We start from the raw sequence: 19,965 nt of genomic DNA on the forward strand, positions 1-19,965 counted from the left end.
TACTAGGATGGTTACTATTGTAAGTTACCATTTTAAAGCACTTAATAGATGCACCTGCCTGTAAACACTTCATAAACTGTATTCAAACCCATATCTGATTCCAATTTTCTCATTTCTTCCTTCCCATCTTTACACCTTTAAGTGAAAATGCCCTCTCCAATTTAAAAATGTCAAATTGTCATCAGATAAAATATGGTATCTTCAAAACTATGTTCAATACCTGTCTACAGGAGCACCAAACAAGGCACATACCAACTTTTGTGCAAGGGTCTATCACACTTTCAACCCCTAAGCCTGAAAATGCCCCCTAAATGACTGCAGGCTGCTTCTGCGTCTCCGGGAGTAGACATGGCGATTGTGATGAATCCTGGAAGTGGGCCACTGTCTTCTTTTTGACACTGATGAAGCAGAATTTGGACCTTCTAATTAGATCCAGATTAACAAATGTCAATATCTTCCCATCTACTTCTGCTATGACTTCCACCTTGTTAGAGTGTGCCCATATTAAATATCATGAACATATAATATCATGAAGAGGGAAAGCAAAAAAATTCGAATGATTCTGCCAGAAACAAAGTTGTATGAGGCTCGCTCCTGACCAAATGCACATCCTAGTTTTGGATAGCCTTATTCCCAAATGAGTCTGCTCTTAAGAGCAAACAGGAGGTTCTTTGTGCATCTCGTTAATGGTCACAGCCCCAGCGCCTAGAACAGTGCCAGTGCCAGGCACACGGCAGCATTCCATAAATAGTTGTGGGATAGGTGGATGAGTGGGCTCCAAGAATGGGGCTCAGGAAATAAGCTAAACCTCTGCCCTTATCCCTTGTGGCACCAGTTGCTCTCTGAAGGCAGAATAGAACAGTACAGAAATCTCTGGAGCAAGGAAATCAAGGCACACTGAATGTTGTATTCCTAGGCTTCCTGTGCTAGATAAACACCACTGGATGAGGGCAACTGGATTGAATTCTCTCCTCTCATAGGGTGAAGTTAGTTGCAATGAGTTCAAATCTCTCAGGCCTTAAGTTTTTAGATAGCAGAAATCCAGCTACAGTTGACCCTTTAATAACACTGGGGTTACAGATGCCGAACCCCAGGTAGTTAAATACCTGGGTATTAACTTTTGACTTCCTCAAATTTAACCATGGTCGTCCTTGAAGGGCTGCTTTCAGGAGTCCCTGTGGATGCCAAAATCCAAGGATGCTCCGGTCCCTCATATGAAATGGTGTAGAACAATGTGTGCAGTTGGCCCTCCACATTTACAGAATTCCAATTGGGGATTGACAATACAGTACTGTTTTCGATCTGCACTTGGTTGAATCTGCAGATGCAAAACTTGGGACTACAAAGGGCTAACTATTTATTGAAAAAAATCCATATATAAGGGAACCTGTGCAGTGTAAGCCTATGTTGTTCAAGGGTCAGCTGTACTGTGTACTGCAGCAGTGCACAATATAAAACATCCTGGCTTTAGGGACAGTCAGAGCCGAGACCCAAGACCCTTGGCTACTATCTCTGATCCTAGAAAAGTCATTCTCTCTTAGCCTCATGTTCCTCATCTGTAAACACCAAAGGACCTACATAGAGCAGACACTGCTGGGTACCTATCCAAGCCCTTACCTCCTTCTTTCTTGCCTAATAGACATGATTTGTTTTTCTAATCCACTGATTTAGAGGGTAACTCTGAATTAATCTCAGCCAGGGAGGATGGATCATCTCATTAGCTTTGTCAATGACAGGAGTGGGAAGATGACTCATTTCTAGCAAATGAGATGAGGCCAAATCTGCTGGGGTTTCCAGGGATGTTCTAACGTTAAATGAAACATTGGGGAAAAAATCAGTCCCTCTTCTGCAAGACATTGTTCTGTCAGCATTTCCTTCCTGGAATTACAATAGTCATCTTGGGACCCCCAGGTGAACCAGCACGAGCATAAACCAACACAGGACAGCAGAGCAAAAAGACTGCAAGCCCCTGGTTTGTTGGTATTATCATTAAGCCACCATATTAAATCAAGACTTCTTGTAATATAAAATTTCCCTTATTTAAGCCAACTTAATTGGAGTTTTGTTACAGTCAATCAAAGTTAACTGATAAACTACTTCACATGAATGCTGTGAAGATGCAGATAAGGTAAATAGACACTGTACAAAATGCCTCCTCAAGCACTTGCTACAAATATATGTTGCCAATTAACAGGGCAGAGGGGACACTGCTCAACTGATATTGAAAAGGGATGTGGGGGCTGCTAGAACAGGCCTCAACTAAAAATCCTGAGCTCCAGAACCAGACAAATCAGGCTTGGGCTCCCACCATATTTTTCTCTTTATTAGTGATCAACAGCAATTTAATTTAATCCTGAAACTTTTTTTTTTTGTAACATCAATGCTTTCTGAACACTGAAATTTATGGCAAAAAAACAAAGTGCCATAATTATCATCTTCCCACTTGCTCTGCTAAATACTTTACTTGTTTCATTAGGGGTCATACGTTTAAGCCTTATTTAGGAATAGGAATTGGGGAAAACAATCTCTCTGTTCCAATCTGCTCAGTTTAACCAACCTCACTAAACTGTGCTACTGAAAGGACATGGGTCTGGCTGATTTGCTCCCAAGGGAATCTGGCAGGTGGTGTCCACAGGTTCCCTCTGCAATTTGACAAGTCACATGTGGCCTCCAGAGGAATGCTAGGCCCACTTATGCACACACTAGCTGCCACTGAAAATTCCTCACTGGGCTCTGTGCCAGAACGCTCTGAGCAATCTCCCCACAGAGTAACAATGCTCTAACAGTACCAGGGAGAAACGCCAGAGCTTACATGCTTGACATTTGTGCCATCAGCTGAAAGCACAAGACAAGACCATGGAACTTCCCAGGTGGGATGAGAGTGAGAAAAAACGATGACAATCTGGTTAAGTTTCTGCTTTACCTGAAGATTTAGAAATGCTAAGTCCACCTTGTACACTCAGTATCACCTTGATTCCCCACCACCACACTCTGTGTTCATAAAACACATATTTCTAGCTCATTTCAATTCTCTTCACAAATATTAACCCCTTAATATATGCTATGGCCTTAAGATGACAAAAGTGAATAGAATGTAGTTTCTGCTCCTAGGAGTTTACAGGCTCCAAGGGAAACAAATCATGAAAATAAACAGAGCAAGCTGCTAAGTGCTATAGATATAGAAGGCACTGAACACCATCTATGACACTGGTTAGGAATGAAATTAGACTTGTTTATTTTATTCTTTTACAAGTATCTCCTGGAAACAGGAGGAAGCTGGAGGTGGTGGTGGCGGTTGTGGTGAACAGCTTGGAAGACCTAGTCTTAGCCTTATTTAAATTAGGTTTTTCCAATGCTCCTTTTCAAGAAATACTGGAGAATGACCATAAAGTTCTAAAATCCCAAAGATGGGGTGGAGGATAGTAAACTGAGTAGAAAAATATACCCCTTTCCCACTGTAGCAGTTCATGTTGTTAATCACACACTTCTTGGATTCTATTCCACTCTTTTGACTCGTCTCCCACCTCATTAAATCAAAAATATACAAAATATCTACTAGTGATTTGACAGTTATCTTAGGCTCTGCTTCCTCTCCGCATCCCTTAAATTGTGTTTCCTAGAGTTGTGTATGTCTCTCTCACTCTACTCTTTCTCTAAATCATTTTTTTTCCATTCCTATGGCTTTAACTATCATCTATAATCCCATATCTATAATTGCAGTTTTGTAGTCTTCCCTGAGCACCAAAACATAAGTTGTTTACTGGAAACCTCAACCTCACTGCCCCATGGGAACCTCAAAACTCAGTCTATACAAGGCTAATTGTCTTTCTTCTCAAAATTCACCAGCTTCCTTCTATAGTCTTTTCTATTCACATCTTGGTTAGAAGAATGTCCCAGTACAGTCACTTGCTCAAGGGAAAACGTGGTCATTAGCCTCTAATCCTCTCTTCCCCTTCCATTATCCATTCAGTCCTATTAATTCTAACTCCTGAGTGTTTCTCAAATCTGCCCTTTCCTATCTTCATTGCTATAGCCTCATAGCCTTGTTTCAGTCCCTTTATCATCTCTTTCCTGTACCAGGGGACCATATGGCTACTCATAACCCCAACCAAACTTTTAAGACTCACCTTAAGGAGAGTCTTCCTCATTTTTGAATTGTGCCCACCTTTCCTCCCAACAATATTTCTGGACACAGTACTTTGCATGTTTGTTGAAGAATAAATGGAGGCCCTGTGAAGTAGGATTAATCTGCAGTTTCAACACTCTGGGATTTGTTTTATGCACTTTCCTCCCTCAGACGTGATGGTTCTGCTCTTGTAGCAATCAATTATTCTAGCTTAAAATTTATCAGAGATATAATTAATCCCAACAGTTTGCTTCGCCAACAGGAAAAATGAGAGAGAGAGAGAGAGACCGCACTTTAAAAACAGAAGCCACCAATGTCTTTATAAAACACGGAATTGTGCTGCTGCTGCTGCTTGCTTTAGAAGTAACTGTACATTACAGCTGCTGGGATAATTTTACAATAATAGACTGGACAAGGTACAGCTCAGAGCAGGACACAAACACAAGTCTCAAAGGGAAACAAATGCAAACAAGTACACAGCTGTGGGGCTCCAGGGACATTTCCCTATCCATGCTGGACTTGAGAAGGATAAAAAGTTTAGAAACTAAAGTAAAACCCAGAGTAGTCACACATGCCCACCGGATGGCTGCTAAGTGCTGACATCACACACCATTCAGGTTGGACTGTGTGCACAGGAAAGTCATTTCATTCTTCCTTATTGCTACTATACCAGGGGACACTGTGCATTTGATACATTGTCTCTACTTGCACAATCCTTGGAGTTTCTTTTCCTTTTTAAAAAAGGAAGTCTGCCTTCCCCACCTTATTCTGATTTTTTGTTGTTCTGAGCCATTCCCTCCCCTCCCGTTCTTGGGCTCCCAAACAACAGCCAGAGGTTCTAAGTCAGTAGGAGTAGAGTAAGAGGAGAGCACCAACCTAGCTTCTCCCTGCTCAGGGAGAAGGCGAGTCCTAATAAATGGGGGAAACAGAAAACCGGAGCTTCCCTTCTCCCCAGTCTGCTTAGAAGGCCAAATAGAAAAGAGTGCCCCGCACATCCCTGCCATGATCAGCCTTTAAAAAGGAAGGCATCCCAGCTACCATCCTGGATCGGCCTAGGCCCAATAAATATAAATAAAGATAGTTTCCCCCTAAGTAGTTTCCAAAACTGCATTTTGGCTCGTTTGAGATGACTTTCTACCTTGAAGAGGAAAAAACTTCCATTTTTCTGTGTTACTCATGATGCCAGGTCTAAAACACTACCCTGCCAACCTTGCAGATATTCCACAGGGCCAGCAAAGAACTGTCTCTCTGGCTGCCCATCTTGGGTGCTAAGTCTCATTTAACAGAATTCTGGACAAGAAAAAGAAAATTCCAAGAACACTGTAGCTTAGCCAAAGAGGAACGATCTACGAGGTGAAAAACCAGGAGCTTTTTAGGGAGGTTTTATGCCTTTAGGTACCTTCTTCTTCAGCATTATTCTAACCCGAAGTTCCCAGCAACGGGAGACTGGGCTTATCCCCAGAGACAAGCAAGAGCACCTCAACCCCCAAGGGCCCAGGCTGGACTGGAAAAATGATCAATGAGCACTGCTCTCCCTTCCCATCTCTTATCCAAATTCTCTCCATTCTCTTTCCATTGCTCTCTTCTTTCCATGTCTATCCCTTAACACTGAACCCTGAATACCTAAATAGCTCAATCCTAACAGATTCTCAGGACAGGGAAGCCCAAGGTAGAGAAAAATGGAACCAGATCAAGAAAAAGCAATGAGAGAAACCAACTCCAAGGAGTGGACAGGTGTGAAAGTTGACCGAAGCCCCTGATTTCATGCCATTTGGGCAGGCCTGCTGCTCAGCCCCTTTGTAAGCTTGAGGGCAGTCCAGCCCAAAGAGAACATCACTGGGCTTGGGGAACAGATTCTTGGTCTTCTGTAGCAGCCAAAAAGCTAAGCCTGACCTTGCCAGCTAACAGTGGGATCATTGTAGCCATATAGAGAATTCATTATCAGGCAGGCAGATCAGCAAGCAAGCTGAGTGAAAAGAAAACAAACAAACAAACAAAAAAAGGAAGCCAGGCAAAGAGAGAAGAGGAAAAGCAAGGCAAAGAGTGGAACAAAGGAGCAGGAGACTGGTCTAAGAAGATGAGTCTGGGGTTGTGCAGTGCTTCCTCAGAGCTTAAGTGAGCAGCACCACCTAAACCATATCCAAGAAAGCCAAAGCTTGTTGCCAACACCAATTCCCAATCTGCATGTACCACCTTTCCAACAAGAATAATCCTCAAGGTCAAGGGTTGTTTTTCAAGTCTCAAAGATTAAAAAAATAATAAAATCAGAGCAAGAAGTCGTTTTCTTGCTATTGCCCAAGCTGTTTCTCTTGCTTCTATTTATTGAATGGCATGCGCAATGCCAAAGGGCTAAAAAATACATTTCGAGCCCCAGCTCCAAACTCAACTGGAGAGAGTGAGGCAAAGAAAAAAAAGAACACAAACTTGTCGCTGAGAGTAGGTGGCTACCATCAGCTCCCTATGGATAATTGCAAATGCTGGTGAATGACTGGACCCTTCAGGAATAATGCCCTGATCCTAGCCCCAAAATGCACCCAGGAAGAGAACATGCAGAGCCCACTGTCCCAAGAGAGCTCCCCTCCCCTAAGGGTGACTGAACATGAAGTAGACAGTATGTGAAGGCGATGGACAGGGCAGATGGAGTGTTGGCATCACTCTCTTTAGGCACTTGTGTAAGGAATGTAGGCTCTCCAGTGAGCTAACTCCTCCCACAGCCCTCCATTCTGTTCTTCAGCTGGGCTGTGCCCATGGGGCACCCAATGCTGTAGCCAGTAGGAAAGAAGTAAAGGAAGAGTTACTCAACAGTCCTGATGCCTTCCTCCATAGTCAATGTTTGTGCTATGTTTTGTGAAGTTACTAAACAAAGTAGCCAACCAGAACAGAACCTGGGAGTGACTGTTTTGCATAGCAAATCTGGGTCTGTACAAGGGCTGCTGGGGAGGGAAAGTGGTAGCTTACACCGCTCAGGGCCAGATTCAGACCGGCTTTCCTCTGGCTGGCCTCCAAGCCTGAACTAGGTCTAAAGTGTCATGGCTTCATCACCAGACTGGGGCAAACCCAAGCCCAGGCTACTCAAAAAGAGGAATTTCCACACTGAAGCTGCAAGTTCTCACCCCAAGCAGTGGGAAAGGAGAAAATGAACAGTCAAGGAAAGAGGGGGCCTTGCCTTAAAGCCAGCAGGCATCAAGATAGAACCCCCTACACTTCCAGTTCTACAAGACAGCCAAACCCCATTTCTATCCAGGCAAACAGACAAACAAACATAAAAAAAAGCCCATGCCACTCATTCACATGCCCTAGCGGGAAACCAGGAAAAATTCATTTGTGTAAACAGAAGCAATAGGGAGCAGCAAAATCCTCCAGCCTATTCACAGGACACGCTGGAATCTGGGTGAGCCGAAGTGTCAGAGACAGTCCAGAGGAAGGGGAAGACGCACTTGCAGGGAAGAGTGCAGGGCAGTGCAGAGGGGGGAGCTGTAGCAAGAAAAAGGTATTTTCTGCACAGAGGAAAGATGGAGCCTGAGCCCCACATTGGGGAGATAACCACCCCTTACCCAGCCAGGCCGAAGAACAGGTCAGGTACAGAGTTCCTTCTAATGGCTCAATGTTTCTGGGATGTAAACTCATTGGGCATTGGAGGGATATCCAGATTTTGGCAATAGACTCAAGTTATGGTATAAAAATAACATTTAGTTTTTGCTCTTTTTTCTTATTTTAGACCCAAGGATCGTTTGTTTTAAGACACCCCAGTTAAGAAATATTGAAACATACGAGACTTGACCATTGGGGAAAAAATAAGCCAAGAGTGAGAAAAGCTATGAAAGTAACTCCAGACCCAGGCAGGCGGGAGGGTGGTGGGAGGACAGGGAGGGAAGGAGGTATAGCCAGTCATCTCAGCAGCTTCAGAGACGTGTCAGGTCTGAAAGTGCAAATGTCAATGGATTTTAACCATCTTGAGGTTGTAACCTTTTAAAAAGCTCAATGAATATGAAAGTCAATTCCTTTAAATGCAAAATAGCTGGCGGTCTGGCTGGAGGCTTGTTGGGTTAGGGGTATTTCTTACCCACCTACCTACCTCCTCTCCCACCCCCACCCCACCCCCCCAAAGAAAGGTACAAAAGGTTGCAGTTCTGCAGCATTACCGTTACAGGGAAGGCACTGGTTACCCACCAGCAGGCGGAAGGAAGACAGGGTCATGTCACTTCAGAGCTAAGTGCCATAGTGCCTTAAGTCATATTAGGGGCTGGATGTCTTATCAGGGAGGAGGTATCAGGTAGGGTAGGAAAAGGTGGAGAGAGAATAAGGAAAAGGGGCGGGGGGTGGGGTTGTGGCAGGGGGAGGAGCAACCAATACCATTAGCATTAAAAAACCTTCCTACAAAGTGGATACTTAACCCATCAAAACATCTTGTATCCTAAAATATTGATCTGGGTCTGGTTTCATTTTTTCTTCTTAAACAAATCTAGACCTTTTCTGATTAAGGCTCCTAAAAAAATCCTTCCCTCCTCCCACCCACTTTCTCAAGTACCTCACTTTCCCATCTAAAGTATCAAACCCAAACCTACCAGCTTTTGTCCGAAGGACTGCAGAGCCGACTTTACCAAGCTGCCAGGCATGAGTCTTTAGCACTGTGAGTCACATGAGACACCTGTGTGTATGGTGGGCACCGGTGCTGCCCCTCTTGGTCCAGTGGTCAGGGCCAGATGTGACAAGATGGGGTGAGGGGTATGAGGTGAATATCAGAAATTTCTGGCTGGTGTTCTGGCTTACTGGCCCTGTTCCCCACCCTTTTGCCCCATCTGTAGAAGGAAACAAGGCCTTCTGCATTCCTCCCTACTCCACCTCCCTCCTCCCTGCTTCCTCTGGATTTGGGCAGCACAGCTCTTGGGGCTTGGAAAACTTTCTTCTATCCAGTGAGGTAACAGCTTTCTGCCTTCAAGCGAAGTACATGGTGCGCAGAGTGTCCTGGTGAACCTGCACGGCTTTGGCCAGGGCCTGAGGGTCCCGCCCATTGCTCTGCCCCGATATGTGGCTCCCCTCTCCACTGAAAAGGAAAAATGAAAGAAGTCCTTCCTGGTGAACTGAGCTGCTGCTAATCCCTTCCCCCAACCCTAGGGTGACAATTCCCATACCAGCCTAAGAAAAAAAAAATCCAACCCAGATTTGGCAGATGAACCCAGAGACACCAAACTGAACAATGACCATGTTCCTTCTACCCAAGGAAAGTTGGGAGGGTCTGGTACCAGAGGCTGAAGCAAAAAGAAAGCCAGCCTGATCCCATGCCTCACCTGTCATGCTCCTTGTCCACTAGGTGATATCGTGCCCGGAAAGCCACCAGGCGGGCATAGTAGGCAGGTGCTGGGATGGAGACGGAGCGTGTGCATCGTACATAAGTGTGGCATAGCTGGTACGTCAAGATCTGGAGCTCATCCGCTGTGAAACGGTTGTCATCCCAAAGGACATAGTAATGGGATGGTCGGCTGGTGCCCTGGGAAGATAGGAAGGTGAGGGGCCCCAGATTGGGCAGAGGGGATGGCTGATAATAAGGAACAGGATCACTGTTTAAGATTATGGCTATGTTGGGAGACCCACCCATAAACAGGCAAGCACAAAGTCACCTATGACATAAAGAACCCCTCTTACGGACAATTTGCCTAAGATACTCAAAGCGTACTTGTGTTCAAGTACAGTAAAAGGGCTAATTAAGAGAATAATCCTGATATGAATGCCACTCAGTGATGACAAATATATTCTAGAGGCAGTGCTAATAATCAACTAATTTTCAACCCACTGAAAACCCCAGGACATGGCCCAACTACCTGGATGCCTGCGTGGCTGCACAGATAGAAGTCAAATTCAAATGGGTGGGTGATGTTGGTGTCCACAGTGGTCCCAGCTGGGATGTTACCACTCTTCCCAATCTGTGTAAAGACAAAGACAACCAAGATCCCAAGACCTGCCTGACCCTAGCTAGGGCCCCAAATCAATTCTACTCTGACTCCACCAGAATCCCAGAGGATCACTGTTCCCAGAGGGTATTGGGTCTTGAAATAACCGGCTTCTAAAGTCACACAGAACAGTGTTTTAAGTGATAGTTTCACCACTTATTAGCTGTGTGATCTTAGCAAGTCACTTAACCTTTCTGAGGTTAAACTGGAGGTAATAATAGTACCTACCTCACAGGGCTGCTGTGAGGAAGACGCCTTGTACATTGTCTGGCGCATAGGAGAAGTTCAATAAATGGTAGTTCCCTTTCCCTTCTCTGGGAGCTGGTCTATATATGGGGTCTATAGGCCAGGGAGCTAGGAGGAGGGAGAGGAAGTATAAGGGAAGGAGGGGAGAAGGGGGGAACAAAGGGAAGGAAGTGACAGAGGAAGGACCACAAGAGCTAGAGGGAAGGGGCCAGAGAGGATGAACAGGCCAAGGACTAAATCCCCAGATTTTATCTCAAGGGCTTTTTCCCATATTAAGATAAGGGAGACAGGTCCTGGCTGGTGTGGTTCAGTGGACTGAGTACTGGCCTGTGAACCAAAGGGTTGCCAGTTCACTTCCCAATCTAGTGCACATGCCTGGGTTGTGGGCCAGGTGCCCAGTAGAGGGCATACTAGAGGCAATCACACACTGATATTTCCCTCACTTTTTCCCTCCCTTCCCCTCTCTAAAAATAAATAAATAAAATTTTAAAAAAGAGAGAAAGGAGACAGTATGGATGAGGGTATGGGTGGCTTCCTCAATCCCTCACTCACTCGCTCGTTCTTGTCAGCACAAAAAAGGCGGGTGTGATGGCGTTTCTGCACCACAATATAAGTGATTCCAGGCTGGTAGTCCTTTTCCAGTTTGATGCAGGCATCGCGAATGGCCAGCAGCTCATAGTGGAGTATCTAGGCACAGGGTAAGGAGGGAGACAAAGGACATACAGCTCCTCTTGAGTTCAGTCATCTTTCTGAACTAATGGCAACCCCTCAGAAAGATGAATGAACTCAAGAAGAGTTCAGTCAAGACACATAATATGGCTTTTCCCTCAGCCTCCCTTCATAAGTGGACACACACCATTAGAGCTGATGGGCCCTTTCTGCCCAAATCAGCCTTATATGCAGTTCACCTAAGATGTTCCTATAAAACCTTGCCTAGGAGTTTTGGCATCAGCAGAGAGCACTTAGCTGGTTTTTATGAATGAGAGACCTAAATCAAGACACAGAACCGAGGTTCACAGAGAAATCCCAATGCCCAAAGTATGGTCACTTTCATAGTGGGAGTTCCCTTGGGACCTCCCAAAGCAGGCAAGGTTGGTACCACCAGAGAACAGTAGACATACAGTTCAGAAACAGGTGCAGAAGGAATAGATAAATTCTCTCCTACAAAGAAGCAGGATTATAAGAAAATGGACTAGCTAAAGAATCAGCCACAGGTTAAATAACCATAGGCGATAGTTGCCTTGTGGTCTTGGATACCAGTTTATCAGGAGTCAAAACTGTATGGTAGAAGTAGATAGAGTTTACAATCAATTAAAACGAAGTTCAAACCCAAGTTTTATCTAATTGTAGTTCCTTGAGCAAGTTACTTAACCCCTCTCAAGTCTCATTTTCCCCACAGCTACTAAAGTTATTAATGAGACCAGTCGCACAAAACTGTTGTGAAGACTAAAATAATTAAGTAAAGCATATAAAACCTAGTAGGGGCTTATAACAGCTGACTGCTTTGCTAAGCAGTTTGAATTTACCCAAGGCTATGTGAACTAGACATTCCGAACAGAGAAGTGATCTGATAAATGTATCTGGTAGTCTGGGAAACATGGGTGCCGTGGAGGAAACTCAGCATACTGGTTAATAGCATGGACTTTGGAACCAGACCAATCTGTCTCAATAAATCCCAGTTCCACCACCTGTAGTCTGAGTGACACTGCAGAAATCACTTAACATTTCCAAGCCCCAGTCTTCTTATTTGTCAAATGGAATAATTATTTGATAGGGCTACTATAAGCATTAAATAGAACACATGTGAAGTGCTTAGCACAGTTTATGGCACATAAAAGGTACCAATAAATGGTAGTTACAGCAGTAAATGGCAGTTGAGGACACTGGTTCGGTTTACAAGTTTAAACAACAAAATATGAAAGCTTGGCACACAGAAAGAACAGAAGGAACATTATGAAGAAAGACCAACAGCAGTGGCCTCCAGACAAACAGCACCATCAAGGAACTTGTCAGAACTATAGATTCTAGTGCCCCACTCTAGACTCACTATCAGAAATTTTACAGGTAAGCCCTGCAAAACATTTTAACACAAGCCCTCTTGACGATTCTGATGCACACTACAGTTTGAGAACCACTGGTGTAAAGAATCTGTGTTCAACATGAAACAATTACTAACAGGCACTGGGGGTCTTCTATCAGAAGATAAAAGGTCTACAGATGCTTGTACATACCACCTCTCAGTTGTGATCTCTTCCACTTAGCCAAGTTCCAAGTGCTAATAGCTTAGGAAAGGTAGCAGTACTCTCTGCTAGCATTAGGCCCTCTGGCCTCAATGCGAAGATTTTACCCAGCTACCGTGGGCCCTACCTGAGGGAGCTGGCCTTCGGGGACCCCATCTCGGTAGAAGATGATACGGGTAGGCTTGAAGCGAGTGGACTTGTAGAACTGGATGAGCAGCTCACGCACCATGTAAGATAAGTCTTCAATGATCTCCTGCCGAGGTCTCTGCACCCGCACAGTAGCACAGTAACGGCTGGGGTGGGCATCCATGCTGCCTACCACCTGACAATCAAAGAAGCAGGATAAGCCCCTGGAACGCCCACCCACTCAACACTATCAGGCTATGGGTTTGAGCAAAGGCTTCTCAGCAACAGAACTATGTCATCAAATGAGTACGGTTTTGGATTCAATGAATCCTGGTTTCGATCTCTATTCTATCACACATGTTGAAGTTACTTAATCCATCCGATCTTTCTCCTCCTCTCAAATAGCGAGAAGAATGAGAACACCATCTGTGCAGTGCTGTTAGAGTACATACATATAAAGCACCCTGCACAGGGTCTACCCCACAGCAAAGTACTTGATAAGTTTGATTTCCCTACCCCTTAGCCACAAGTTTGTCTTCTCTTCATTCAAGTGCTAATCTACCCAGGAACCAATGGTGAAAAGTGTTCCTGCAGGTGGGGAGAGTGACATTATTTTCAAAGGGGGCAGTGACCAGAGCCTAGGATATTTGGCCACAAGAAAAATAGGGATATGCATAAAATAGGGTTTCCCTGCATCCCAGTCTGCCTAGAGAAACATGAGGGTTGAGGAAACAGAAGTGGGAAGGAAGACCTGATCCCTCTAGCAATTCAGAAGCCCCTAGGGGACAGGGAGCAGAGAAGTTAGGAAAGGGATAAGGGAGATAACTAATCTACTAGGTGGGTCAGGGGTAGGAATGGGAAAGAGGAAAGGGCAGTCTCAGCAATGAAGTAACTCCCTTTAAAGGTATTTCAGGAGATATGGTCACTATCATATCCCAAAAGTGGGCAGGGAGAGAAAGAGATAAGATTGAACACGGAGCAGGAGTGATAGAGAAGTGATGGGCCAAGTCTCTGGCCACATCCTACATTCCCACTGCTCTAGCTGGGGGAAAAAAAAGAAGACATCATACAGTTAATTGTATGAAGACACCAAGGGAGTGGTTAATGAGGATGATCAGCTGGATGCAAAAGTTCTTAGGAAGGGTCATGTGCCAGAACTAAGAGAATGTGTAGTCTTGGGAGCTGAGAGCTGAGAGAACCATATGAGGAAGTTGGAGAGTGTAACTCACTGCTGTGATGGAAGGTTTTTTCCCATCTCCCGCTGGGGGGTGTGTAACATCTGCTCCCAGGAATATCACTGGCTGTTGAAAGACTGCAGAGCTGAACAAAGAAAACAAATGGTAAGGAGGTGCATCTTCTCTTCCTGGCACCCACTCTGGTCCTCTCTCCCTGGTGCCTGACTCACTCCGCTGGGCCGGAGTCCTATCTTTCCATCAGTCCCCAGATGGTACCTTGATTGAAAAGGGCAAGTGGGCAATAGAGTTCATACCGCTGGTGTGGGACTAGGATGTTGTTTATGCCACCAAGTTTGACGTTGATCTTCAGGCAGAGGTTTGAGAGAGTCTGAGGTGAGGTCTTGACCACGTTCTTTACTTGCACACACTGTGTAGCCATCCCCAAGAGTGTATCTCCAACACGTTTCACCTCAGCTATGAGCAGGGAGAGGAGTGATTAGTGCATTCACAAACACTTCATGGATGCCTATGAGATCCAGGAAGTATATGAGGTGCTAGGGACCACAATGGTGACCAGAAACACACAGGACTCCTACTCTTACAGTGTTTACTATCTAGTGACTGATTTTAAAAATCATGAAAAGTACAACAGAAAACTTCATGGCACTATGACAGCATACAATAGGGGGTAATACCCTAGCCAGGAAAGAACTAAGTACTGACTGAATTGAAATCTAAAGGTAAAAAAGGACCTAGAAGAGAGGGGGAGTTTGGGAGAGAGCAATGCAGGAAGGGGGAACAGCATGCACTCTGCTAGGAGGTAGCATCATTGCATGTGTGAGAAAGTAAAAGGTCAAAGTAACTACAAAGGAGAGCAAAGGGACTGACCTCGGGAAGAAATGAGGATAGCTTGTATTAATGGGGCAGTTGTTAAGATAGAGAAAAACAAACAGATTCAAGAGATATTTAAAAGACTCACAACACATATGTAAGGAAAAATAATTTTTATGGGTAACATCTGAGTTTCTTGCTTTTGCAGTAGAATAGATAGCTCATACACTCTTTTTGAGACATTTTTAGTTGAAAGTGATTTTTGGTCATCCCAATGAGGACATCGACTAGGAGCCTGGGTATAGTAGCAGCTGAAGAGTAACTGTCAAATGGAGGTGAAAATCTGTGAGAACATTAGGTCCAGGTGGGTGAAGGCATGGTCTTGATGGGATTGCCAAGGAAGAGAACAGAACCAAAAGAGAAGAGAGCTTAGATCTGAATCTTCGGGAACTCCCAGTATTTGCAGAACTCCCATCTTTGCAGAAGATGAGTCTGCAAAGGAGAAAAATCCAGAGAACTAAGAGGAATACCAAGACAACTGCATCATGAATGCCAAGGGAAGAAAGAGTATTTCAAGCAGAAGGAAGTGTTCAATAAAGTCGAATACTGCAAAGAAATCAGGTAAAATGAAGACCAGAAATGCCCTTTGGATTTAGTGTTATCAAGGCAAAAAAATTAACATAGAGACAACAACTATGTTGGTGACGCGAAGTATTAAGAAGGAGATGTAGGGTCAACAAAGGGTTACGTCTATTTTGAAGGGGCAAGACTTTTATCGTGTTTAAAAAACTAAAGGGATCCTTTCCACTTCCAAGAGAGATGGAGTCGTTAGTGGTAAACCAGAGCTTCTATAGAAAACATTCAGAAAAGTCAGATAAAGTAGAGAAACCATCTTTTTTGAAGTCAGCAGAGAGGTACCAATACGAACTGGAGGGGCTAAAACTCCAGAAAGGGAACCTCACGGAGGTGAGATATCTTCTGCAGCTGCTTGTATCCTGGGTACGTCTGCTGGTTCTAGGTGTGGGCAGGGAGCTGAGAGTGCAGGCTTTCCACCAGTGGAGGAACCACTGACAGGAGACAGAGAATGCAACCAAATTTCTGGCAGAGGTAGATTAATTCTAAATACGAAAGGCTTAAAAATTTTTTTTAAAGAAAACAGACTAGTATCTTCAGTGCCTTAGAAGTTCTTAAATAGGACACAAAAAGTACAGCCATAAAAAAAATATTGATAGACTTGACTACATTAAAATTTTAAATTTCTGTTCAACAAAAGACAACTTTAAAAAGTAAAAAGGCAAGTCACGGAACAGAGAGCATGTGTAATACAAATACATATTTAATTAAAAAATCATAAAGAATATTTATTTATCAGCCCTGGCTGGTATGGCTCAGTGGACTGAGCACCAGACTGCAAAGCAGAGGGTCACCGATTTGATTCCCAGTCAGGGCACATGCCTGGGTTGCAGGCCAGGTCCCCACTGGGGGCCACGTGAGAGGCAACCACACATTGATGTTTCTCTCCCTCTCTTTCTCCCTACCTTTCCCCTCTCTAAAAATAAATAAATAAATAAATAAATAAATAATAAAATCAATCACAATTAAATAAAAAAAATTAAAGATTATTTATCAATAAGGAAAAGGTAGTTTATTCAATAAAAAAAGGGGAAAGACTCAAGCAGATTGGTAAGGTATACGAAACACACTAGTGAAATAGCCAATAGACATATAAAAAGATAGTCAACCTTACCAATCATCAGAGAAATAAAATTAAACCCACAATGCGGTATCCACCCAACACCCAGAAGAACAGCTAAAATGAAAGAGACAGCCCTGAGCAGTGCGGCTAAGCTGGCTGGGCATCCTAGTGCAAAGCTCGGGGTCACTGGTTCAATTCCCACTCACTGAAGCATTATTTATAAAGTCGAAACTGGAAACACCCCAAATATGTCCATTAACAGAAGAATGGATAAACACATGTAAATTGTGATATATTCACATGATGAAAAATTCTAACAAGTACACAAACAAACATGGATGAATCTCACAAGCATAACATTGAATGAAAGAAACCAGATACAAATAAAGTACATAACATGTGATTCCACTCCTATGAAGCTCAAAGTCAGGCAAAACTGATTTATGGTGTTGGAAGCTGGAAAAACAGTGACTACCATTGATGGGCAGTTGTAATAACTGGGAGTTTGGGGCTGCGGTGACGTTTTGCTGCCAGACAGAACTGGGTACTGTTTATACTGCTACGGACTTTGTGAAAATTTACTGAACTGAATACATAATATTTCCATATGTATATTATATGTCAATAAAAAGTTTACATTAAAGCCCTGGCTGGGTAGCTTAGGTGATAGGAGCAGTGTCCAGTATGTGGTGTAAAAAGGTTGCAGGTTTGAGCCCCCAGTCGGGGCACACATAGGAGGCAACTGATTGATGTTTCTCTCTCTCCCCTCTCGCCTCTATCTAAAATCAATAAAAACAACCCTGGCTGGTGAGGCTCGGTGGCCTGAGCGCCGGCCTGGGAACAGAAAGATCACCAGTTCAATTCCCAGTCAGGGCACATGCCTGGGTTGTGAACCAGATACCAGATCCCTAGTTGGGGGCACGTGAAAGGCAACCAATATTATATTTCTTCTCCTATAAATAAGTAATAATCTTTTTTAAAAATAAAAAATGAAACCAATAAAAAACATATCCTTGGGTGAGGATTAAAAAAAGTAAATTTAAAAAGTTTATGTAGAATTCAAAAAAAAAAGTTTATTAAAAAAGTGATAATAGCAGGAACCTAAACAATAAAACAAACAAACAAGCAAAATATAACCAAAGACACTGAAATAGAGAACAGGCTGACAGTGACCAGAGGGGAGAGGGGAGGGAATTTCAGGGGAATTTCACGGGAAAAGGGGAAGGGTTTACAGGAACAAGTATAAAAGACACATGGACAAAAACTAAGGGCAGAAATGGGTGGGTGGGCTGGGATGGAAGTACAAGACAGAAAACTGTACTTGAACAATTACAATTTTTAAAAAAATGACAATAATGTTAATTTAGTGGGGAGAAGGAGGTTAAAAACACTGAGGAAAGGACGAGGTACGGCAGATCAAAACTGGGCAATGTCACCCCATCCTACACCCTCAGGGCAACCACAACGGAACTGGACTCAGACAACCACAAAGAGAGTGCCATTCAGTGGACCTCCCGGGAGAAACAACAAGGGTCTTTGGAAGAATGTTACTCTTTTTCTCTGCTGGTTTAATTCCTAGGCATGTGGTCCCATTGTCTAAGTGGTATAATCAAGAAACAGCATGTAAGTAGAAGAAGTCCGAGGTCCTAATGAAGGTATTAGGACTGCAGAGAGGTATAACATTACTGACTCCAGGGAAGGGGAAATTCTCTGGGTAAGTATTGCCTTCCCTAACCATCCTGCTCTGTATATACCCCTGGCAAGCCAAAACGCTAGATTCTCCCTTTAACGGTGAGAACCAGAAACGTGGGCACTTACTCAAGGCAGTTCTTCTGAAAAGCGCCTTTATTTTCCATCCAAGGACCATCAATTTAAGGCCCAGAGCTCAACCAACTTCCATCCATAAGTAGTGAGCTTATGTCAGTGGAAGACTCTCCCTTAGGTGCACATATTCAGAGGGAAGGTTTTGGTGCAGATTCAGGTCCACTCCATGCTCGAAATGGTATCAAGCATAATAGTAATTCATCAGCAACCTGATAAAATTTCTAGAAAAATTCAGAGAGACCAGTTCATCCTCCAGGTGGAAATGACAAGAGAAGGCTTCAAGGAATAAGTACATTTAAACTGGGACTTGCAGGATGACGAGAATTTTAAGGGCAAGGTGGAGGTAAGAAGTAGAGTACTAAGATATTTTAGGCAAAGGCAAATGATGTGAGCAAAACCGGAGGCTGGAAAGCACCAACGAACAACAAGCATTTAGAGCATCTACTCTGTGCCAGGCATCAATCATATCAGACGCTACTTTTTATACAGTTAATTCATGAGGCTCAGGAAGGTCAGGCACTCTGCCTACATCAGTACACTGGCATTGCCAGGAAATCCAGTTCTACCTAATTCCACAGCACGTGGTCTTTATTGTATGTGCGGCAGTGGGAAAGTACAAGATAAAGCCAAAAAGGTTCAACTAAGACCAGGGCTCTGAAAACCTTTTATTTTGTGAATGGGGACTAAGGGTTTTTTGTCTACAAATGTCTCATCCAATAACAAAATCAAGAAAGACTTAAGAAGACATGTTAGCACTAAGTTGAGAAGTGTGGGTAAAAAGTACGAAATCTGTCTTGAAACTATAAAAAAAGAACACCGGAGCTGAGGCAAAGAGAAGACAGGCTGCCCCCAAAGTTTGGATGAAGGGACCCAGAAGCGACTGTGATGCCAGACACAGAAAAGTCAGGAAAAACGCTTGCTGGTAGACAGAAACGATAAGCAGCTAAAGGGATGGTCCACCAAAACACTTCAAAAGGGCAGAGACTGCACCTGCTTTTGTCACCGGTATATTCAGGCTCTAGCAGTGTCTCACACATAGTAGGTCATCAATAAACTCTTGATAAAGTAAGAGAGGTCAAAGAGATAGATGGGAGCTACAGAGAGATCAAGGGTTGAATGATCCAGATATTAACATTATATACATTACAACATATAGTAACAGTAGGTGGTGATTGAAGCAACTGAATGCATGAGAATTTCACTAGAATGTAAACGAAAAGAGAAGGAGAATACAGAAATCTGGAGAGTACCAGGCATTCCTGCTAATGAGAAAAATAAGGAGCAACAGGAGAGAAAATCAAGAAAAGAACTGAGGAAGGATACTGATGACCCTATGCAGAGGTTTCAGAGACAAAAGTAAAATAGATGAAAAAGGCGAAGGGTAAGTGGCTGATGAGAAAGTGGATGTACTCATTCAAAAAGTTTGATTAAGAAAAACAAGAAAATAGAAAGACAAAGGCTAAAGGAGAGGGCAGATCATATAATGTGCTCTAAGATAAAAAATCTGAAGATGCTTAGGGTTAAAGGGTAGAATTCCCAAAGGGGGCAGGATGGGATGAGAACAGAAGCACACACAGGGTGAGCAATATGAGGGACACTTTTTCCAAGAGGTAGAAAAAGAAAATGGAGTAAAAGTACTGAGCCAAAAATGAACAGTCATTCCTATTCTCAAAAGAGAGAAGAGAAAAAGAGAAAACACTTCCCAGAAAGTCCAAGTCACTCGCAGGCAATAACAGAACCACCGCACACCTTC

General features: G+C 43.6%; 1 protein-coding gene across 2 annotated transcripts in view; it reads right to left on the minus strand.

The window, feature by feature from the left end:
• Nucleotides 1–3,218: 3,218 nt before the first annotated feature.
• AGO1 (argonaute RISC component 1) overlaps nucleotides 3,219–19,965 on the minus strand; it is a 38,574-nt gene continuing 21,827 nt past the window's right edge. For both annotated transcript variants that reach the window (XM_053660371.1, XM_037149320.2), the window contains exons 13-19: nucleotides 14,176–14,335; nucleotides 13,916–14,006; nucleotides 12,688–12,882; nucleotides 10,873–11,007; nucleotides 9,946–10,047; nucleotides 9,415–9,614; nucleotides 3,219–9,170 (exon numbers count right to left, since the gene is read on the minus strand). In XM_053660371.1, coding sequence (XP_053516346.1) covers nucleotides 9,062–9,170; nucleotides 9,415–9,614; nucleotides 9,946–10,047; nucleotides 10,873–11,007; nucleotides 12,688–12,882; nucleotides 13,916–14,006; nucleotides 14,176–14,335 — 992 coding nt within the window. In that variant the 3' untranslated portion in view covers nucleotides 3,219–9,061. The remainder of the gene's footprint in view (nucleotides 9,171–9,414; nucleotides 9,615–9,945; nucleotides 10,048–10,872; nucleotides 11,008–12,687; nucleotides 12,883–13,915; nucleotides 14,007–14,175; nucleotides 14,336–19,965) is intronic.

This window comes from Artibeus jamaicensis, unplaced genomic scaffold (genome assembly GCF_021234435.1).
Source record: "Artibeus jamaicensis isolate MK-2021 breed Jamaican fruit bat unplaced genomic scaffold, CSHL_Jam_final scaffold_847, whole genome shotgun sequence".
Lineage (NCBI taxonomy): Eukaryota > Metazoa > Chordata > Mammalia > Chiroptera > Phyllostomidae > Artibeus > Artibeus jamaicensis.